Here is a 22,046-nt window from a genome sequence, read left to right as displayed (position 1 = left end):
CAACCTGAGCATAATCATCAGAGGCAACTTTTATCCCCCGTCAAGGTTTTTTATTTGCATGAAATGATTCATTTTGCAGCAGCTTCTTTTATTTTCCCTAGAAGGGATTTTGCATTGAGAATAAGAAACAACTATTCATCAGCTATATCATCTATCACTTAGGCTGTGTAAGTCAAAGTCAACTTTGCTGAAGGCAGTCGGCAGAAAGCACTCAGCAGAAAGAAGTTACTGTGACCGTTTGAAATGAAACAAAAACTTAACAAGGAAACACAAAAATCTCATAGCATGGAGAAACATAGCTAATAATCTCTGAGCTCACCTGTACGTTTAGCACAGCAACATAAAAACAGCAAACATAAACAAGGATGGGCATTATTCTTCCACATAATATAAATAACTATTGTTATTTTAAAAGGTTTATAAACCACTCACATTATAAAACATTAGAATAGTGTATAGAAAACCAAAAATACATCTAAAACACACACCAGAAACAATACAGCTAAGATAACACAGTACAACACCAGAAGATGACCAGCGGACAGCAATTAAATATTTAAGTCAGAAAGTAAAGGTAAAGGTAAAGGTACCCCTGCCCATACGGGCCAGTCTTGACAGACTCTAGGGTTGTGCGCCCATCTCACTCAAGAGGCCGGGGGCCAGCGCTGTCCGGAGACACTTCCGGGTCACGTGGCCAGCGTGACAAAGCTGCATCTGGCGAGCCAGCACAGCACACGGAAACGCCGTTTACCTTCCTGCCAGTAAGCGGTCCCTATTTATCTACTTGCACCCGGGGGTGCTTTCAAACTGCTAGGTTGGCAGACGCTGGGACCGAGCAGTGGGAGCACACCCCGCCGCGGGGATTCGAACCGCCAACCTTTCGATCGGCAAGCCCTAGGCGCTGAGGCTTTTACCCACAGCGCCACCTGCGTCCCTTAAGTCAGAAAAGGCTTGGGTAAATAAAGGTCTGGAGCATGTTATCTGAAAGAGTAGATGCTTGCTTGGAACATGCCTTATCTCATAAGGTGATAAATTCCACATTAAAAGGGCCACAACACTGGTGGACACAAGGTGAATACTCAGAACTGTTGGAATCGCTAGGAGGTAGGGATGGAATCCTTAGGTCGGATACCAAAGTGATCTAATCTGGGAAGATCATAAGATGGATCAGATAATGAAGTCCACTTTAGAATCTCCAGTCCGTGGATTCTGGCTGCCTGCATCAGGTGGTCTGAGGGCACTGGAGGCATGCATGTTTTTGCTGCACATTTCTGTTATGTACTGAAGTTCTCACCCTGGGCCAGCAGGGGGATACTGTAGATAGTTATGCAAATGAAGGATCAAAAGTGATGTTCAGTGATTGGATAGTTTGTATGCAAATGAAGGATCGAAAGTGACGTTCAGAGATTGGATAGTTTGTATGCAAATGAAGGATTGAAAGTGACGTTTAGTGATTGGATAGTTTGTATGCAAATGAAGGGTCGAAAGTGACGTTCAGTGATTGGATAGTTTTAGAAAGTTGCTACAGTTACGTTGTTCTGGAACTCTATATAAGCAGGCTGACTGAGCTCCTCAGTTCAGTTCTGTTCTGGCCTTTGAATAAACAAGAGCTGTTTGAAGAATTGCTGTGTTGTCTGATATGTTCGCCCACAACTTAACAATTTCCCTCTGAGAGCAACAGACCATGAATTCCCATTGTTCCCAAGGAGGACTTGTTCTGTAACAGTTGCAGATCTTGGGGTCTCAAATTTCAGTGGCGCCCCTCTATCTCCTGCACTCCATTGCAGTACACCCTGCAGCATCCCTGAAACTCCACACCCAGTGCGACTGAACTGGCCGTGCTCCCCTAAATACACCTGTCTGTACTGTAATTTAAAGTTCAGAGAGGCGAGGACCCCACACATTTTGAATTGTGTTTTAGAGCCTGTGGGAAGCTGAAAGTCTTACTTCTACATGGAGTTTCTTAGAAAATGACTCTCGCATTTCTGTGGATATTTTAAAGGATCCTTTGGGGGATGCACAAAGCTTAGGATCCAGCAGATTCTAGCCACTGTGGTTTTGTGCCACAAAACACCTCATTTTGTAGCTTTCTGCTTGCTACTGCAGGTGGGAGAATGGCCAGTCGTAGCTTTCTACCTGCTAAGGCAAAGCTGGGGCCTTCACTATGGCAGAGACTGCCAACAGTATTCCTCTCTGCTAGTGGAGGCTGGTAGAGAGGCAACTATGTGTCATCCTAACTCGGCCACTCAACCATCAAGGGGAAGGGGATTAGGATTACATTCCTAATCTGGATCCAACCAAATGCATTTTAACATTGTCTGGGTAGATAGTTTTTCATGTGCACTGTACAAAACACATTTTCGTATGATTCAATCTATTACTAGTTTGGGGCAATAACCTTGACTTCAACAACTGTCTTACTCATCATGTTATTATTTCCAAGTACATATCTCTTTTCTTTTCAATTATTTACTTTCTCTTTCCTTATCTAGTGATTTACCCAATAGTAGACTGAATCTTCGTGCTATTTATACTGGTCTCATACAGAAAAGAGCCATGTGCTAAAATCTGTTATTTGTTGTTTATTTTAATATACTTTAAGAAGCACAATAAAAATGCAATTCATATACAAACAAAGCAGTTTTTGAAAAGGCGGTAGTGTTTTACCTCTTTTGAAATGTTAACTCCTCTCTTATTCTGAAGAATTTCTTCTGATTCTGAAAACAATAAAGACATCAAATAGAGTACAACTTTTAAAAAAAAGGTGTTACAGAGAAACAAGAACATTTTACAGTAAAACAAAGGAAGCCATCTTGGTCCACACACACACAAAAACAAAAAACAAAACCCACAATGAGACAGGACTTTTACAAAGAAATTATTTTGTTACATTCTGATTGGTCCTTCTTGAACCTCCTTCAGATTAAAAAAAGAGAGGAAAGAATAAAAAATAATAGAATGAGAACTATTAAAGGCCCAGGAGATTGTCTGGTATTCCTTAACTCAAGGCTACTGAAGGAAAAGATATTACAGTGGTGCCTCGCAAGATGAAATTAATCCGTTCCGCGAGTCTCTTCGTCTTGCAGTTTTTTCATCTTGCGAAGCACGGCTATTAGCGGCTTAGTGGCTTAGCGGCTATTAACGGCTTAGCGGCTTAGCAGCTATTAACGGCTTAGCGGCTTTAAGAAAAAGGAAACAAACTCGCAAGAACTCGCAAGACGTTTCGTCTTGCGAAGCAAGCCCATAGGGAAATTCGTCTTGTGGAACGACTCAAAAAATGGAAAACCCTTTCGTCTAGCGAGTTTTTCGTCTTGCGAGGCATTCGTCTTGCGGGGCACCACTGTACTAAAAAGTAATCAATGTAAATTGACAGTAGACGAGTTTATAACCTGAAAGAGTCATTAAGGATTCAGTTTCAATCTCAGGATCTCTTTCAAAAATGTAGAGCATTGTATGTGCCAAAATGAGCATTAAAATGAATTGGAGCAGGGTTGCTCACAGTGGCTAAGAACTGTACATTCTTTCAGGCTTCCTCCCGCAATCCCCAATGCTGCCTGAAAATCTGCTTCCGAGGAACCGAAGTTTGTTAAGGGTGCTGAGAGTTCTTAGGAGACTCCTATTCCTACCCAACCCGATACAATTCCTAGAGTGGTTTAACAATCAATCCCTGTTCACAGGAAGTTCTGGGAATTGTAGTTCTAGTAGAGGAATAGGAGGTCTCCTATCAACTCTATTAACAAACTACACTTCCCAGGATTCTTTGGGGGAAGATGTGGCTGTTTAAAGTGGTATCCTACTGCTTTAAATGTATAGTGCACATGGGCACAAATGGCAGACACGCCCCATCATTCATGGAAAGTCCCACACCAGTCAGTTGCCAATTTATTCATGATTAAGATACTCCAGGTGGTGTTCCCTAGGAACAAGCAAATACAGTCGGACCTTGGAAGTGAACGGAATCTGTTCCAGAAGTCCGTTTGACTTCCAAAATGTTTGAAAACCAAAGCACGGTTTCTGATTGGCTGCCGGAACCTCCGGTAGCCAATTGGAAGCTGCGGAAGCCCTGTTGGACGTTCGGCTTCCAAAAGAATGTTTGAAATTTGTTTCGATTGTTTGGGAGCCAAAATGTTCCAGAACTAGGCTGTTTGACTTCCAAGGTACGGCTGTATGTTGATTTTGGCTTCTTTCCATTTCTCACATTTCTAACTTTGGCTTTCCACAAATGGTTTCAATTTTCTTTTTTTGGGGGGGGAAGGCTTCGTTAAAATTAATCAGCATTTTAGGGCAAATTTCTCTTAATACATTCAAATGCAATTTTACGTCAAATACAGATATTTGCAAGGCAATTCCCCCCAATATAATATACATTTATATGCACACTTTACCCTAGTATATGCATTTTTGTACATTCTACTTGGCTGGAGAACTGCATTGCTAATGGCTGTGTTTCAGTTCCCCTATTGTTTTGGTTAGTGTGGATAGGTAAGTTCACCTTTAAATGCAAACTGAACTGAATACAGTGGTACCTTGGGTTAAGTACTTAATTCATTCCAGAGGTCCGTTCTTAACCTGAAACTGTTCTTAACCTGAAGCACCACTTTAGCTAATGGGGCCTCCTGCTGCTGCTGCACTGCTGGAGCACGATTTCTGATCTTATCCTGAAGCAAAGTTCTTAACCTGAAGCACTATTTCTGGGTTAGCGGAGTCTGTAACCTGAAGCGTATGTAACCTGAAGTGTATGTAACCCGAGGTACCACTGTATCTGTCTCCCATCCATGGTGTCAGCTCTACTTTCTACTTATTATGGAAACCTTTCCCCAGCATTTTAATAGACTGAAAAGCTAGTAGAATTACATCAGGCTAAATTATTCTGACAGCATCAAATGGCCTGTGGGTTTTTTTTGGGGGGGGGGGCGTGTAGTAGACTTAAAGAGTTGAGGAAACAGATTCTACAGAGAAATGGCAGACTCTACAACAGTGTTTCCCAACCGGTGTTCCGCGGCACACTAGTGTGCCGCGAGACGTTGCCTGGTGTGCCGTGGGAGGGAGGCGGGCGAGTCGGGCGGCGAGAGGCGGGGCGGCGGCGGCGAGGAGAGGCCGCCCAGCGCGGGGCTCTCGCCGTCTGCCTGCCTGGCTGCCTGCGTGGCGCTGACGTCACGGGGCTGTAACGTGCCCCACATAGGCACACGCGGGGCGGCGAGCGAGCGAGCTCCCACATCCCATCGCCGGCTCTGCACCAGGCGGTAGAGCTCGGCGAAGTCGCCGCGCTGGAAGGCCAGCAGCGCGCGCGCCTTGGCCAGGCTCTCGCCCACCTGCGCCTCCAGGCACGGCGCCTCGGCGTCGGGCGGCAGCGAGCCCAGGAAGCGGCCCAGCCGGCCGGGGTCGCCCGCCTGCAGCAGCGCCTCGCACCCGCACGAGACCTGCTCCGCCGAGAAGCGCGGCGAGCGCGGAGGATCGGGCGCGGCAGAGGCCAGCCCTGCGCTTGGAGAGGACGCAGCAGCCGTCGCCAAACCCGATCCTCCTCCTCCTGCTCCGCCGCCGTCCTCTGGCTCTCGGCCGGGAGGAGCCTGCGGCGACGGGGCGGGCGCCGAAGTTGGCAGAAGTTGGCGCGCCTCCTCGGCAGCGCCTTCGTCCTCCTCCTCCTGCCTCTGCTCTCCTCCGGCGGCGGGGGCGCGCCGCCCTCCCCGGCCGGGGGGCTCGGCGGGGCCCGCGGGGAAGGAGGCCATGTTCGCGGCGCGCGGGATCGCGGCCCCCCTCGCCCGCCTCCGGCCCGCTCCCCTCCCCCTGCGCGCTGCCCTAGCCGTGCGGGTCTCCTCCCCCTGCGCCGCCGTCCCCTTTCCACATCCTAGGAGCCGCGGTCCGCCTACCGCCCCCGGGCCGCGGCGCGGCTCCCAGCCCGGGCTGGCCTCCGCCTCCTGGGACGCGCGCCCACCCCCGCGGCCCCCCAAACTTCGGAGCAACTCTCCAGACGCTTCTCCCCCGCATCGGTCTCCCTCCTTTCCACTTCTCTTCCCCCCTTCCTTCCCTCTTTCTTTCTCTTTCTCTCCCACCCGCCTTTCCTTCTATTAACTTTCCTTTCCCCTCCCTTCGTCCTTCCTACTTTTACTCCTGGGCTCCTCCCCCCTTTGCGCAGCCACAAATCAATCTCTCTCTCTTTTTTCCCCTCTCTCTCTTCTTTGCTCAGATGCAAAAAAGCGCCGCTTTTTGGAAATCCGGACTGCTGTCCCCGCTGAAATGATACTTTAAAAAAGGAAGAACCCACTGGCTCTTATTTCTGTTTAAAGCAGTAGATCCCGAACTCTTTTGGCCCACTGCCCCCTTGGTTCCACATCCCCCAGTGTCCCCTATGCTTACTCTATAGAAAGCATTACAGGGGTTAACGCGGCTCGCTAAGGAAGATATTAATAGAATTCTGCATTTGGGGTGAGACCCTAACAGTCATCTACCATTACCTTCTATGCTGTTACTATTTTTTTATTTTTTTTTTACATAAGTAAAAAGTGACCTTTCCCCATCTGGCATGGTGGTGTGCCTCGAGATTTTTTTTCATGAAACAAGTGTGCCTTTGCCCAAAAAAGGTTGGGAAACACTGCTCTACAAAACACAGTCACCAAATGTGAAGATACAACACGAGTGTATAAAACTGGATACAAGACCCATCAAATGCAGGTATCAGAATACAGTGGTACCTTGGGTTACAGACGCTTCAGGTTACATACGCTTCAGGTTACAGACTCCGCTAACCCAGAAATAGTACCCTGGGTTAAGAACTTTGCTTCAGGATGAGAACAGAAATTGCGTGGTGGTGGCGTAGCAGCAGCGGGAGGCCCCCATTAGCTAAAGTGGTACCTCAGGTTAAGAATAGTTTCAGGTTAAGAACGGACCTCCGGAACGAATTAAGTACGTAACCAGAGGTACCACTGTATAACAGTTTTCACTTTGCTTTGCTTTACTCTTTGGTTAATAAGGTATACTGCGGATGCTTCCGCACAACTTATTTCAAAGCATTATATTTTAAGGAGGAGGAAATAGTTTTACGTGGCCAGTGGATTTTCTGTACACCAACTTGATCATTAAATCATACAAATTAGACTGAAGAGGCAGAAAATATATACAATGTGACAATGAAGTAGCCCCTTCTTTTGAAGAAACTTTGTATTTTAATTACAAAGATTCCTGCATGAAAAACACCACACTTGAACAACACAAAAAAAACAGTTGTAAGTTCACTGGGACTTGCTGCCAGGTATGATTGCAGCCTTAATTGGGAACAGAAATGCAGACATTTATGCTAAAACATACAACTCTGGACAAAGCTTGCGACTTTATCAAAGTTTCAGTTAACAATCACTTTACAAATATGTTATGATAACCAATATTAGGATTTCCACATAACTGTAATAGCTACACAATAGGCAGAAATCTAACGGGTGCAGCTTTCCCTAGTAGAAAGCTACACCTGCTGAATTTCTGCATGCTCGGCCACTGTTGAAAACACTGGGCCTCTGTCAGTCACAAAATGGCATCCTTCAAGAGGAGCATAAGAGATTTATTTTCAGAAAAGCAGTCAGCATCATCTGAAAACAGCATCAGTCTCCTTGATTGTTATTGTCACAACTGACACTGAATATTTGTCAGCTCATTCCCCCCTGACTTAAGTATTTGTGTTCACCTCTGTAAGGTTTCCCCCCTAAATTATAAAAATAGAATATAGTTTCCCCTTTTAGCTATCTCACTGTTCACTTCTAAATGTCTGGGAACAGGAGAGTAATCCTCCTTGTTGGGTTTGGAGAAACTATAGATTTGTTTGGCAACTCTAGCATTCTAAAGGTTTTTGAATGCTCTACAATTTACTTATAAATTGTGAGACTAGACGCCTGCTACAGAGGATAGTTATTAACATCTGAACATAATTTTAATTATTCTTCAGAACTATGCATTTTAAGGTTTGAGACAGATCTACAGTCAGACAGAAGCCAAAAAGAAGGCTGACTTCCCTCTACCTTCCACCTCTCTACCTGTGTTTGTGTGTGTGCATGTGTATGTGTGTGAGAGAGACTGTTCCTTATTTTTAATTCCTTTTCCTCTGTTCAGATAGGCAGCATTTATCTAGGGGGCTAGTAAATAATTGGCACTTATCTGCAAGGCTGAAGTGTTGCACTAAGCAGGAATAACTTTCTCCTTAGCACTACTGTGGCACTAAGCCTAATCTGGCATCAGTAGCTTGATACCTGTACAAATCTAATGAGCAAGGGATTAAAGGGTAGAAAGGAAAGAGGCTGTTCGCTCCATTGTGGAAATTCCTCATTGCATGTACAAAAAGAACTGGTAAACATCAGGATAGCGGATTGCAAAACTGCTTCTGATAAAATTCAATTTCATTTCAAACATTGAATCAATATGCTTGAATGGCAGAAATATAGCTGGAAGGAAGACAAAACTCTACATTTTTAAAAATTAATTTAGGAGTATGTGCCACTGGAGTGCTCAATAAAATACAGCATTCCTTTCACCACCAGTCTACTTCTATATTACTACTGATTTTGAAAGTAAAATAAATAATTCAGGGAGACGGGAGCCAATAGTTTCTTCTAACTGCAATATATTGGGATCTGCAGATGAGGGCCAACATTAACTCCTCTTTATCAGAGATGGTAGGGCAAGGAGTAGGACCTTTTCAAGAGTGGCACTTTATCTTTTCAATTCTCTTCTCAGGTGGCTGCTCCTATGGGAATCTAATTATGAAGCTAGTTTAACTGTAAAATGTTAGGTCACTCTCCAATCAGGGGCATATCTAGGGGCGACCAGGTTTACCCCCACCAATGGCACAGACTCAGGGGGCCACAAACATCATGCCTCTCCACTCTGGCTTGGAGTAGCTAGGAGCCCACCAACCCACCCACCAATGTGCTCCTGGGGCACCTCCCCAGCAGGACACCAAGGGTGCAAGGGACAGGGGGCACCAATAGAGCTCCTTGCCAAGGGCACAAGGTAACGCCTTTGTCTCTAGTGAACACACATGCCACTTAAACCTTTACTGCAGCAGTGTTGGCCATATTTCTGAGGGCTGGTTTGAGAAATTCTAAGGTACATCTTGAAATGGGGAATCATAATTTGCACAATTAGATTGGGATGAATTCAACTTTCAAACATGAGGTTGAAAGAATGACTGCAGTCATTAAATGGAATTTCATGTGTGAACATCGGTTTGACTGTGCATGTAATAGGGCTTCAAGACAACAAGCCCTCCACTGAATGCAGGTCTGTAGTGCTTAAACTGCACAACTTGTTTGATCAGAGAGCACAAAAAGTGAAAGTGCTTACTACCGGAAACGATGGCTCTATGTAATGCTGTGCCAACACAGCACCTGTGGGTACCCCTGCATAGCCTTTCTCTTGTGCCTGCAAGGTCTTACTCTCCTGTTCCTACCCCTGCTAGAGTTAAGCTTGAAAGAAGCCTTTAATTGTAGCCAATAGAGGGCTTTTTCAAACTGAATTGTGACTTTGGGGGAGCGGTTTAGCTGGAGAGGGAAGTGGTAGCTTTCCTTAGCGGTGATTCTACCACCACCACCACAAACACCCTCCGATCACAATTAGATTTCAAAGAACCCTTCTACTGCAGCCAATAAAAGGCTCCCCGCCAGCCTAACTGAGGAAAGGGTGATTGAGGAAGGGGGAATACCCTTCCCTTCCTGCTTGCAGCCTCCCCCTAATTCAAGCCTAATCGCTGGTGGCAGCATGGAGTGAGTGTGCATGCATGAGGGCCTGCCTGTAGTGTGTGTTTTGTGGCTATGCCAGTTTTTCAGGTTTGCAAATATGCCAATGCACTGGCCCCAAAAGGCTGGCAAGCCCTGCTATAGTACTGCCTCCAAGTATTTGAAAAGCTGTTGTCTTACGCAATCAAACTCACTCCCATGCTTTTAGGAAACGGAAGTCAGTGGTGCTACTTCTAAATCTGTTTCTACTAGAGTGGTACCTTGGGTTAAGAACTTCATTCGTCCTGGAGGTTCGTTCTTAACCTGGAATTGTTCTTAACCTGAGGTACCACTTTAGCTAATGGGGCCTCCCGCACAGCCGCTGCGCGATTTCTGTCCTCATCCTGAAGCAAAGTTCTCAACCTGAGGTACTATTTCTGGGTTAGCTGAGTCTGTACCCTGAAGCGTTTGTAACCCGAGGTACCACTGTATTACAGTATTAAAGCTGCATGTGTGATTATTACATGTGGTAATTCCATGGCTTTTCCCCAGCATGGTGTAGTGGTTAGAGCAGGGGTCAGCAACCTTTTTCAGCCGTGGGCGGGTCCACCGTCCCTCAGAGCATGTGGTGGGCCGGACTATATTTTGAAAAAAATATGAACGAATTCCTATGCTCCATAAATAACCCAGAGATGCATTTTAAACAAAAGCACGCATTCTATTCATGTAAGAACATCAGGCAGGCCCCACAAATAACCCAGAGATGCATTTTAAATAAAAGGACACATTCTACCCATGTAAAAACACGCTGATTCCCAGACCATCCGCGGGCCAGACTTAGAAGGCAATTGGGCCGCATCCAGCCCATGGGCCTTAGGTTGCCTACCCCTGGGTTAGAGTGTTGGATAAAGACCTGGGCGACCAGGGTTCAAATCCTTACTCCAGCCATGAAACTCACTTGGGTGACCATGTGCCAGTCACAGTCTCTCAGTTTAACCTACCTCACAGAGTTGTTGTGAGAATAAAACAGGGAGGGAGGGAGCAATGCACACAACGTTGAGCTCTTTGGAGGAAAAGTGGGGGATCTACACAATAAAATAAAATGTGGGCATGAACATGTGTAACATCTGAATCAGTGCTCAATTAGAAATACCTTCATTCTTCTTCCTATAGGAGCCAACTCCTAGGGGTTCAGCTACTCTAATAAAATATTTGAGGGGACCACCCAAGTTAATGGGCATTGCCATTCAAATCATGTACGTGTGCCACATTATGTGACTGATTATGTGGGGTAGGGCTTACCTGCCCCCCAATATTTTAGTCAAGTTGACACCCCTTCTTCTCCCTCCAGATAAGATGCTTAGTGATCAGCCTTTTAAAAAAGTTCTTTTTAAAGAGTGTGTGAATTAAGGGGTTTTTTGTGTTTAAATAAAACAGTAAAAACAAGGATAATACCAGATACCTACTATGCACTGTGACCCAGAAGGGCATCAAAACCAGTGCTACAAGAGGAGCCTTCATCTCCAATACTTCCTTTGCTTTTGGGATTCCCCCAAGAGAGGCAGGACCAGGGGCTAGGCTGGGCAACGCATCCTTGCCGCTGCTCTGCAAAAGAAGCTCCGCAGACTGTTTACAAGGAACAGAAGAGGACAGCCTGCCACACTATGCAGTCAACTGACGCCCGCCCAAGTCCCGCAAAGGCGCCTTCATCCAATAGGGAGGAGGCGCCTCCCTCGCCTGCCACCAGCATCGCCGCCGCCTCGCCGGCTCCGCCTCGTTTTCTCCAAGGTTCTGCCCTGACGCGGTTACCTAGCAACCGCCTTCTTTCCTGCCAGCCAATCACGGCCCCGCTGCTCCTGCTGACCCGGAAAAAGACGGCTGCAGCCTCTGGTGTTCCCGCGTGCTGCGCTGGGGAGGAAGGCGAAATTCAGATCGCTTTGAAACCAGCGGCGGGGAGGAGCAGGGCGGTTGTGCTTTGCTGTCGGCATCAGCCGCTGCTTGGGCAGCAACAGAAGCAGCAAGAGGGTGTTGTTTTTCACCCCCAATCCAGGGGCTGGGCAGGCGTTTTAAGGCAGCAAGCTTAATGCACACCAGCACTCTTGATGCTTGCAAATCGGGGGGGGGGGGGGACCTGGAGTTGCTGGAGTACAAGTCCCCCATATTCCCTAACCGTTGGCCCGGCCGGTTGGGGCTGATGGGCATTGTAGTCCCAGCAATACCTGGACCAAACCAAACCAGGAAGCGTGCAGAACGCAAAGAGCGGAAAATAAGGACTATTCTATAAACTCTGTTGAGAGATCATCCACCCTTTGACTCTTCTTCCTTGTCACCTGTCATCAGGCTACCTGAACTGTTTCCATTCCAGCTGACAGGGACAAAACTAGGATTCATTTCACCCGGGTCAAAGACCCAGTTTGGCACACCCACACACCCATGCATATTTGTATATATACACACACACATGGGCGTAGCCAAGGGAGGGGCAGCTGCCCCCCATATCAGTAAAAATCAATAAAAAGACATAGCTAATTGAGGGCCTGCCCCCCCCAACAAAAATCCTGGCTACACCCATGCACATATACACAGGCTGGGAGCCTCAATGGCACCCCTCTGGAGGCTTTACCAAGGGGGGAAATCCTGGCTCCCCCCACCCTGTAGCTACAGCTCTGCAGCTGGTCTTTATAAAAATTGTAACTAATTTAAAGTGCTCCTTGAGTTTGCTGCCCTCTCCCTTTTCATTTTTGTGCCATGGTGTGCTAGAATGTAAACCTGAGGGTTGGGACTGTTTATTAATTATTATTATATTATTATTGTTCTGTAAGGTACTCTGGTATGTTTTGGGCTAAAGAGCTGATTATAAATGCTCTAAATAAATACGGTAAGTAGTTCTGGTGGTGTCTGCTCTATGATTCCACAAAATTTTAGTGTATGGGCTTACCAAAGGCTGTGTGGGAGTATGGCCATGTTCAGAGAACCTTTTAATACACTTTTAAATCTGCACAGCTCCATGAAAAAGAATGAAGTGGTATAATGAGGAGTGAGTAAAACAGACCACTGCAGACTGTAGGAGGGCAGAATGCATGGTGTTAGAAGATTGGGCAGAATGTTGCCCGAACTGGCTGGCCAGATGTGGCCAGGCACAACCTTTTATTTATTATTTATTAAATGAATGAAATTTATACGCCACTTGAGTAGAAAAACCTCAAAGTGGTTTACAAAAGACAAAAAAGTAAATTAAGAAAAAAAACACAACCATGTTTTAAAATATACTTTTAAACATACAAAAGTTAAATACTAAAATACTAAAACAGATTAAAATTTAGCAGGCATACAAAAGAGTACAGTGAAGGCACCTGCTTGAATTCAATAGGTAGCGTGCTCTGCCACACTAAATGAGTGAGTTCTTACCGATGCTGAACAGTATTATGTGGCACCTCTAGTAAATTCTGTTGTTGGGTTGCCATGGGAACTAAATGGTTAGACAATTTTTACTTCAGAATCACTTTGGGAATGTTATGAATATAAAAATCAGAAAAGGTAGCAGAAGACCCCTAGCTAACGATGAGGTAATGCAGATGTCTCTGTGTGACGAGAATCACACACACATGAAATAGCACAGAGAACTGACTTTTGTTAAGCATCTTAAAAGTTTTGGATGTCCCCTTGAGATCTGACGCCAGAGCAGCGGACTTTGGTTCGCTGTGTTATTATGCATGTCCACATCTCTGCTCACTCTGTATGTGTAAATAAGTGCAGATATTACAAAATGTCAACAAAACTCCTGCGACCTTTTAACGGTGACCTACTTCCAAAGGGAACCAAACTCGGGCAACTTGAACAGACCTCAAATTTCTCAGTGCTTGGCGGGAACGTAACAATATTTTTAATACCTAGCTACTTGCTCCGCTTGCAAGTAACACCCCTACTTAAGTTCAATAAGTCTTACAGTTAAGGTACTGAGCTGCAGCCCAGCAGTGAGCTGCTCTACGGATATATGCCCAGAAGGTATTCTGCAGCTCCAAAACCCAAGCCTTAAACCCATTTTCTTCTCCTTCTGGGCACCAGGATGTGCCTTAGAGCAAGCTCCACTTCAGCTACACCCTTGTCACTTCTCTCCCACAGCTAGCACAGAGAAGCCCACTCTTCCTGGGGCCGGCCCACCTATGAGGCAAGGTTTGGGTGCCTCGGGCGACAGGATGCACAGAGGTGGCAGACCCCAATGGAGATCTAGCTCCTCCCCTTTTGTTCCCTCTTGCCCCTCCCTCCCTCGCTCCCCCTGCCTGTCAGGGTGCCCTGCCTGCCGCCCCTCCTCCCGCTCCCTCCATTATGCCTCCCTGCCCCTTTAAACAATCGTTGCTGCGGCGGCGGCGGCGGCGGCGGCGCAGGGGGGCGGGGCGCGTCGCTTGAGCGGCGTCTGCCGGGGCCAACGGGCGGCGGAGGCGGGCGCTGCGGGGGTGTCTGTCGGGTTAGAGCGAGGCGTGACCCAGTCGGCGAGCGCTGTGAGGGGAGTGTGTGTGTGAGTGAGAGAGATAAGAGGAGGGAGGAGGCGAGCGGAGGAGGAGGTGCCCAGCAGCAGCAGCAGCGCGACGAGCATCACCGCCGAAGACGCCGCCGCCGCCGCCACAGCGGAGCAAGCTGTGCCCTCTCGCTCGAGCCCCGCAGCCGGGTCGGCGCGCTTCCCCCGTCGCCCGTGAGCCTGGGGAACCTGCAGCTCAAAGCCTCCGCCAGCCACAGCACCATGTATCCCGGGAACAAGCGGAAAAAGGTCTGGAGGGAAGAGAAAGGTACTGACACCCCCCCCCTCCTCATTCCTCCATCCGCGCCCATTAAAGCGCGCCCCTCTTCGCTCTCCTCAGGCAAACGGTTAAAAGGGGGGGGGAGTTCGCTTTGCCCCCCCTCCTCCAGGATGCGCGCGATCCAGAGCCCCCCCCCGCGCGCCGCCTCTTTCCTGGACAAGGTCTCCTTCCTGTTACCTCAGGCTTACCTTGGCGAGGCAGCGGGGCTCCTCCTCCTCTCGCTCATTCCCTCAGCCTTGCCTTTGAATGTTGTGGTTTTTGCTTCTTCTCTCTCTCTCTCTCTCTCTCCGCCCCCCCCCCCCTTGCCACCCTTAGTTCACTTTTCCTCTCTTATTGGGTCACGCGTTTCTTTCCCAGGGACAGCCGAGGAGGAGAGGGCATGAAAGAGGCGCTGGCTTTCCGTTGGGAACGTTGGGGGCGGTTGGTGGGGGGTGGGAAAGAGAGGGAGCCAGAGCAGGTGACGAGGAGACGGTCGCCTTGGGGTTTATCTTGTCCCTTCCAAGTGCTACGACCTTGTCAGGGGCTCTGTATTAGTTAGGCTGCATCCTGTGCATGGCCTGGTTTTTTGTTTTGCTGGGGAGGGAAAAATCATAATAGCTACGCTTTCCTCTCTCTCTCTCTTATCCTCTTGACTTTGTTCTCTGTTCTGGAGTTGCATTTTATTTTTTGGACTTTGCCCTTCTTCTCCAAAGGTAGAGCAACAACAACAAAACTATTGATCGCAAACAGCATCCATTTAAGAAAATCCCCATTATTATTTTTTTTAAAAAAGCAGATCTGTCCTCTTCATCGGGCTGCCTGTGTTACTTTCTTTCACTGGGTGGTTCTGTTTATAGCTTGTCATGGTTCCGTGTTTGGGTCGCTCCTCTCCTCTGTTCTTGCTTTCTGCTGGGTCGCCTGTGTCTCACTCCGATGTCTGCAACACAGAGCAAGAAAAAGCACGGTAAAAATGGATTGCTGCCTTCTGTCATTCACGTGTCACTGCAAAGAAATGCAAGGCATGGTGGCGTGTATTGCCATCGGTGCAAAGCACCTAACCTTTGGGACGTGAATTTTGAAATAGACCCCTCCCTCATGCACCAACCCTCTCATACTTGTGTCAGGAAATGAAAGTGTAGAGTGCCTCTTTGCTGCCTCCTTCCAACTTTAGTTTCTGTGCTCTGCAAAGTTAATGATAACTGCTCCCTGTTTCCAAAGTGTTTCGATCTCTCCCTATTCTGTGTTAAAAACCATTGTCAGGATACTGCAGACGCAGTGACAGCACAGCCAAAGCTGGCTCTTCTAGCGCAGGAAATACTTAGAAATGTACAAGTTTCATTTCAAATAACTTGCCGGTTGTTGAAACTAACAGAATGAAAGTTTGTAAACTAATCTCTGTTGGACCAAAACTGCTTCTGTAAACAAAAACAAAGTATCTTTGAACTTAGACAAGCTTCCATTGGTCAGAGTACAACACAAAATGTGCTCTCTTTTCTCTGATGGGCTGATTGCAGTACCCCAGTCTTAAAAACAGTGGTTATTAAAGTGGGCCTGTAATTTAGAAGCCACAGAGATGGACACAATTGTTTTGTTCTTGTTTTTATTATATTTTGTTTTTATTTTGCATTTTTATTCTGTGAACCGCTCTGAGATCTTTGGATGAAGGGTGGTATACAAATGTAATACATAAGTAAAATAAATAAAACAGGGGAAGGCTTATGTTGACCTGCACATTTATACTGACTAAAATGTAACTATTCAAAAGGAGAGAAAATGATTGCTAGTATGTGTAAGGGCTATTCTCTAATGGCGTGTGTTTTAACTAACAGACATATAAAAGTTCTCTCATCAGCAAATACATTAGCTGTTCAGTGGAAAATGTCACTACATTTTTGTGATCATTGTTTATGAATGGCTTAAATATAATATAAAAAACTTAAAATAATATTTAAACTCATTGTATTAATGCTAATTAAAACAAAGTTGTACCTGTTGGACAGGGCTGTGCATGTTAAAATTCTTCCTAGATTTAACAATGGAAACTTCATTTTGCATTTACAGTAGCCAGGCCAGGCCTGAGCTGTGAATTTCTTGCAGATATGTTATTAAATAAGATTTAGTAGGAGTACTACTGTTAGTAGATGTGACTTTTCTCATAGTCAGATGAAAGCAAAGCAACTCAGAAGTCATTTGCTATTATAAAAATAGGTGTTGCCAAGCTTTTTAGGCCCATAGCCACATTCGAGTTTTAAACTGAGTGTTGTGGGCATAATCCCCTCTGATTGCTACTCTCCCTCCTATCCTAGCCTTCGCCAGGCAGATGGAAAGAGAAAGTGTTCATGCACAGACTTCACCTTTCCAAGAGATCTGGATGGAAGTTGCATTAATAGAATTGATCTGAACCCTGAAAAGCACATGGAACTGGAAGAGGAAGTAGGAAAGCACAGCACTCCTCTGACTTCCTCCTCCAGGTCTATATACTTTTCAATAGTGAAAAAAGTAATTATCCTCACCACTGAGGGGGCAGTAATTGTGTCTCAAGCTTCTTGGGCATCAGGAAAGACTGGGTGCCCTGTAATAGTTAAAGACAGAGCAAATGTAGAATATTTGTCCTCCTTCTCATCACTGTTGGATGGACTCCACAGTATTGAGAGCTCCTGTTGTTCTGTTGATTCACTTGCTAGATCTGCCACAGCTACATCAGACTAGATTCACTCTACTAAAGTTGTGAGCCTCCAGCTTCATGGTGGATTGCTATATTTCTTCCTAGTTAATTGCTTTTAGGTTTGCTTTTGCACATCACGTTCTCAAGAGCAGCTGTGTGAAATCTCATTGTGTTCAAGAGGATTTTGTTAATTTTCCAACATGAACTGCCTAACACTAAAGGGTTGTTTTTATAATCGTGGAAATCTTTATTCTTATTTCTATTGGTAGAAACATTTATACCTAAAAGTTATAACTTAACTTAATGCAAATAAAAACTTCAAGAAGAGTAGATCCCTTTTTTTTCAGTCTACATCAGTTACAATCCTTACAGATTACAGATTGTAACATCAGTTACAATCCTTACAGATTACAGATTGTAACCTTACAGATTGTAACATCAGTTACAATCCTTACAGATTACAGATTACAATCCTTACAGATTTTTTCAGTCTACATCAGTTACAATCCTTACAGATTGACTAGAGTGTGGTGTGGGTTTCTTCTGTAGTTTTGAAGCAATGCTAAATTTTATTAGAGCAAGCTTCTTTGACCTACTTCAGAAATTATAATATATGAGGAAATAGCAGTGTACAGTGGTACCTCGGGTTACATACGCTTTAGGTTACAGACTCTGCTAACCTAGAAATAGTACGTCAGGTTAAGAACTTTGCTTCAGGATGAGAACAGAAATCGTTTTCCGGTGGCGCGGCGGCAGCAGGAGACCCCATTAGCTAAAGTGGGGCTTCAGGTTAAGAACGGACCTCTGGAACGAATTAAGTACTTAACCTGAGGTACCACTGTATTTATAACAATACTAGATGCTGTTGATGTTTATGAGGTAGATTGGAGGCATGGTGCAAATGCCTTAAATTAGCTCTTGCCTTGAGTAAATATCTTAAGTGTTTTATGTGAACTGAATGTCTTTGATGGTGTGGGTTTATTAGTGCATATGTGTTGCCTGTCAAACTAATATTTCAATAGCATTTTAAATTAAGTGATAAGTCCTAATAGAAGTCCTTGATCACTTCAGTTTTAAATAATAAGCAGCCATGAAAACCAAAGCAAGTTCTTAAGCGCTGCTTCAAGTTGCATAAGAAATGGCACACATTTGTTTTGTCTGTTTTTTATTTATTGTAGGTTGTATCCAACTAATGCATACTTGAAACAAACCAATTGAAATAAATAGACATGACTAACAAGTTTGTTGATTTCCGTGAAGAAGTATGGCTTAGTTGGATACAGCCCAGAAACACTAGAAAGGAAGCCTGAAATGAAACTCGGCCACAGCATCAAGAACTCATTGGAAGCTTGGTTGTTGAGAAATAAAGGTGTTGATGGATTATGCTTTCTGAGTGTAATTGAACTATTTTATCACAGCTTTTTGTGCAGTTTGCCTGTATTCTGAAACTGGTATAAGATGCAATAAAACTTAGATAAAAACACACTCTTGAAATCTCATATATTCCCCCAAAATAAATGTTATTCCATCTGTAGAAAGAAAAAGTGGGTACTTGTAGGATAATTCATGAACCTTGCTTCAATAGAAACGGATTAACTTTAATACTAGTAATGTATACTAACTTTTTTTAACAGAGCGTTTGTTGAAGATGACACTAGAGGAGAGGCGTAAAGAATACATACGAGATTACGTTCCTCTGAAAGACATCCCAACATGGATGGAAGAAATGAAAAGCAAGACCCAAAGTGATGGTAGGTTAGCTTCTAATAATTGTGATTTCGGAGATGAATCATGGCATCTATAATTTTGCTTTCCATGCTGGAGTAGTTTTGGTTCCTTGTGTTGTAGAGGTTGAGGGCTGAGGATTTGCATTAAACAATGTTGCAGATTGCTGCATTGTGCTGTTTTTGGCCATATTCCTATAGGAGTGCTTCACTCACTATATTTTAAAGTTTACACATAGAATTCCTTATATAATAATAATAATAAATTAATTATTTATATCCCGCTCATCTGGCTGGGTAAATTAGTTGAGCTTAGTCTCATGTGTAAATTAGTTGAATGTTGTCCCATTTATTTAAATTGGAACTATGTACAAATAAAACTTGTTTGGATTTAGCCCATTGTGCAAATGTTACGTATGTTTGCAAACAAATATATTCTACTGGTACCAATTCTGGCGTGCTCTGTTCCATGGGGTCACAAAGAGTTGGACACAACTAAAAACAACACCACCAATTCCCAGAGTTCATTCCATCCTTTCTTTAGCCAGCTTTTTTCGCTTGATAACATGAACTCAGACTGCCTTGACACTGAAGAATAACTTGAGGTGAAACATATAAAAGTTTGGAAACAGTTAAAACAAATTCAGATTTTCACATATCAAGTTACATAAAGGACAACTGTAGATTAATTATGCCATAAAAACTTTTGCACCTCATATTCTTTTGTAGTTACTAGTTTGTTAGTTGAAGCTGTACTTCTGTTGATTTCTGTACCATATTTCTTTCCAGGGACATGCCTACCTCTTTGGTAGTTCATACTGCTTCTCTTCAGTGGCTTGGATCCAAAGAGCAACTTTAGGTGCACACAGTGGGACAGCATACTCACTGTGCAGTATCAAACAATTTTTAAAAATCCCTTCACTTTTCAAATATGTGTTGCCATGATGCATGGGGGAAATTACTCAAGAGAAACAAACCTGAAGCTGCCACTTGACTGCATACTTTCTTGTACAGTTTTTAAAATATTGGGTTATAACTAGAAAGTATCCTTCAACTTCTGAACAGAGCTCTTCTTCTGTAATGAGAAGAGAATAAAATGGAGTAAACGACCAAACTAGAAATGGTCAAGGCAAGGGTAGAAGTCTATTTTGGTATTGTTAAAATTAAATGAATCATTGCATGTTAAAATCTTCAAGCTGTACTCTTCCATGATGAAGTAAAATTAAAGTCAGTCGTGTAGTCCATCTTGTGTGTATTGCAGATACAAGGAACAAGTGTAATCAACGTAAAGCTATTCAACTTCTGAAAATAGCCTTTAGTTTTATGTATTAATTGTGGAATATTTATTTTGAGTATTTATATATTACCTCTCATGAGAAAAGATAAAAAGCAGGTTGCAAAGTGCCTTTACAGATAAATATAACAGTAGCTTCTGGGTATCTGGTGCATATAATGGAATTAGATGGCTTTCTTAGGGTTGCTTCTGATGTCTTTCAGCAAGTCACTTTAGTGAGTAATGTCTACATATTTAACTGCAAGTCAGACATGTTAATAATAAGAACTATAGAGCAGATGTCACTCATGAGTACTTGCCAGAATGTAGCTATTTTAGTTATATGCAAAGGAATAATTTTTTTCTTCCCTTATCTAGTCACCTATATAATTGAATCTGCTTCACAAATACTGGAGACTGCTCTATTCCTAGAGTTGGTGTAAGGGGAAGGCAGTTGTGTTCCTTTGGTTCTTGAGATCTTGATGTTTGATTCTACACTGTGCTGTCACATTTATTACAGTGTGTCATCAGGACAGTTTGTGAAGATGCCACATAATGTTGGGTTTCAGTTAGTGTCTGCTATGCATTTTATTCTGATGTGATTTTAAAATTTCTTCAAATAGAATAACTGAAGCAGCTCCTAACCACCACATTGATGTAGCAATATGAGCCAGATTTCTTATTAAAAGATTAAATTACTTTTAACCCCAGCTTCCAGTGTCCTCTCAACAATTTAAAATGGAAGCAAATGCTTCTGAACTCACAGCTGCATTTGAGTGGGGGAAGCCAGCCCAAGTTACTTTTTTCATCACACTAAATGCTGGTCTAATGTTAATATCTGAACCATCAGTGTCCCTTTCAAAGTAAGTAGGCTGGTGCTCAGTGACAGATCCAGTGGTTTTTGTTCTATGATTTACTGTAATCACCTCATTATTATGTAAAATAATACGTTTGGTATTTTACACACCCCCATGACCCATTGTTTCTCAGTCATGTTTTATGATTCATGTGTGTACAATTTTGTAACAGAAAAATAAAAATATATATTAAGTTACATTTTAAAATATCAAACATGCATTAATATATAAACACTGACAACATGATTCCATGGGCCTAAAATCCTCCCACTTTGGTTAAACATAAGGGTCTCTGTAGGTAAAGCTCTAATAAAGAGAAAACTAGAGGCAGTGTTGATGAATGAGTAGCCAAGACTGGTTCTGCACAACTGTTGCCTGGAACTCCAAAAGTAGAGTTCCATGCCAGGACAACCGCCACTTTGAGTTGAAACTTTAAAATTCCTTTATTCAATTATTTTGCATCCCTAGAAACAAACTTAAATGAAATATTGGTCTTATGAAACTGAGGCAGTACCTTTTAATACAACAAGCACAATGTGATAATTTGACCGGGCAGAGCAATCCAAGCTCCTGTTCTGCCATGCTGGAAGACTTGAAAGGAGCAGAGGTGTACAGAAACTGAGGGTACAGTAGCTATGGGAGGTAGCACCAGGTGATATGAAGTCTAGATACTAGGTGACCCAGCTGGTCATTGTGGCATTTGAAGCTACCTTCAAGCCCTTCTATTCTTTTTGATGATTTAATGCAGTGGTTCTCAAAAGGTGTGATGTGCCACACGTGTGGCAGGAGAGAATGACAAGTATGGCAGGAAGATTAAAGGACAATCAAAGAAATATTTCAACGTTTCAGGATAGTATCAAAAAATAATATTTTTTTTTTTGCAAAATATGTAGCTACATTGTTCTATACCTTTTGGATGTCCCATGATCATATTATAAAGTAGTTGTTTTCTATGTTATAAATCAAACACTGCTCAGAGTTGTTCCTTTTTGTTTTCCAATGCATTTCTTAGCAATAAAAAATTTGGTGTGGAATGAGCAAATTTTTATTCTGAAAA

At 44.0% G+C, this 22,046-nt stretch overlaps 2 protein-coding genes across 6 annotated transcripts in view; one reads left to right on the top strand and one right to left on the bottom strand.

The window, feature by feature from the left end:
- Positions 1–11,464, bottom strand: part of SEL1L2 (SEL1L2 adaptor subunit of SYVN1 ubiquitin ligase) — a 46,027-nt gene extending 34,563 nt beyond the window's left edge. The window contains exons 1-2 of the mRNA XM_028722260.2: positions 11,162–11,464; positions 2,668–2,717 (exon numbers count right to left, since the gene is read on the bottom strand). Of these exons, the coding sequence (XP_028578093.2) occupies positions 2,668–2,717; positions 11,162–11,216 (105 nt within the window). The 5' untranslated portion in view covers positions 11,217–11,464. The remainder of the gene's footprint in view (positions 1–2,667; positions 2,718–11,161) is intronic.
- A 2,619-nt stretch (positions 11,465–14,083) lies between these two features.
- The window catches only part of MACROD2 (mono-ADP ribosylhydrolase 2), a 997,146-nt gene continuing 989,183 nt past the window's right edge, over positions 14,084–22,046 (top strand). For 2 of the 5 annotated variants that reach the window (XM_077926442.1, XM_077926444.1), the window contains exons 1-2: positions 14,085–14,479; positions 18,770–18,886. In XM_077926442.1, coding sequence (XP_077782568.1) covers positions 14,434–14,479; positions 18,770–18,886 — 163 coding nt within the window. In that variant the 5' untranslated portion in view covers positions 14,085–14,433. Of the gene's footprint in view, positions 14,480–15,281; positions 15,435–18,769; positions 18,887–22,046 lie in introns of those variants that run through there. The other 3 variants (XM_077926445.1, XM_028722268.2, XM_077926443.1) reach the window with 3 other exon arrangements.

The sequence above is a fragment of the Podarcis muralis genome, chromosome 3, assembly GCF_964188315.1.
Source record: "Podarcis muralis chromosome 3, rPodMur119.hap1.1, whole genome shotgun sequence".
In the NCBI taxonomy this organism is placed as follows: Eukaryota; Metazoa; Chordata; class Lepidosauria; order Squamata; family Lacertidae; genus Podarcis; species Podarcis muralis.
This window is presented reverse-complemented; position numbering and strand designations above follow the sequence as displayed.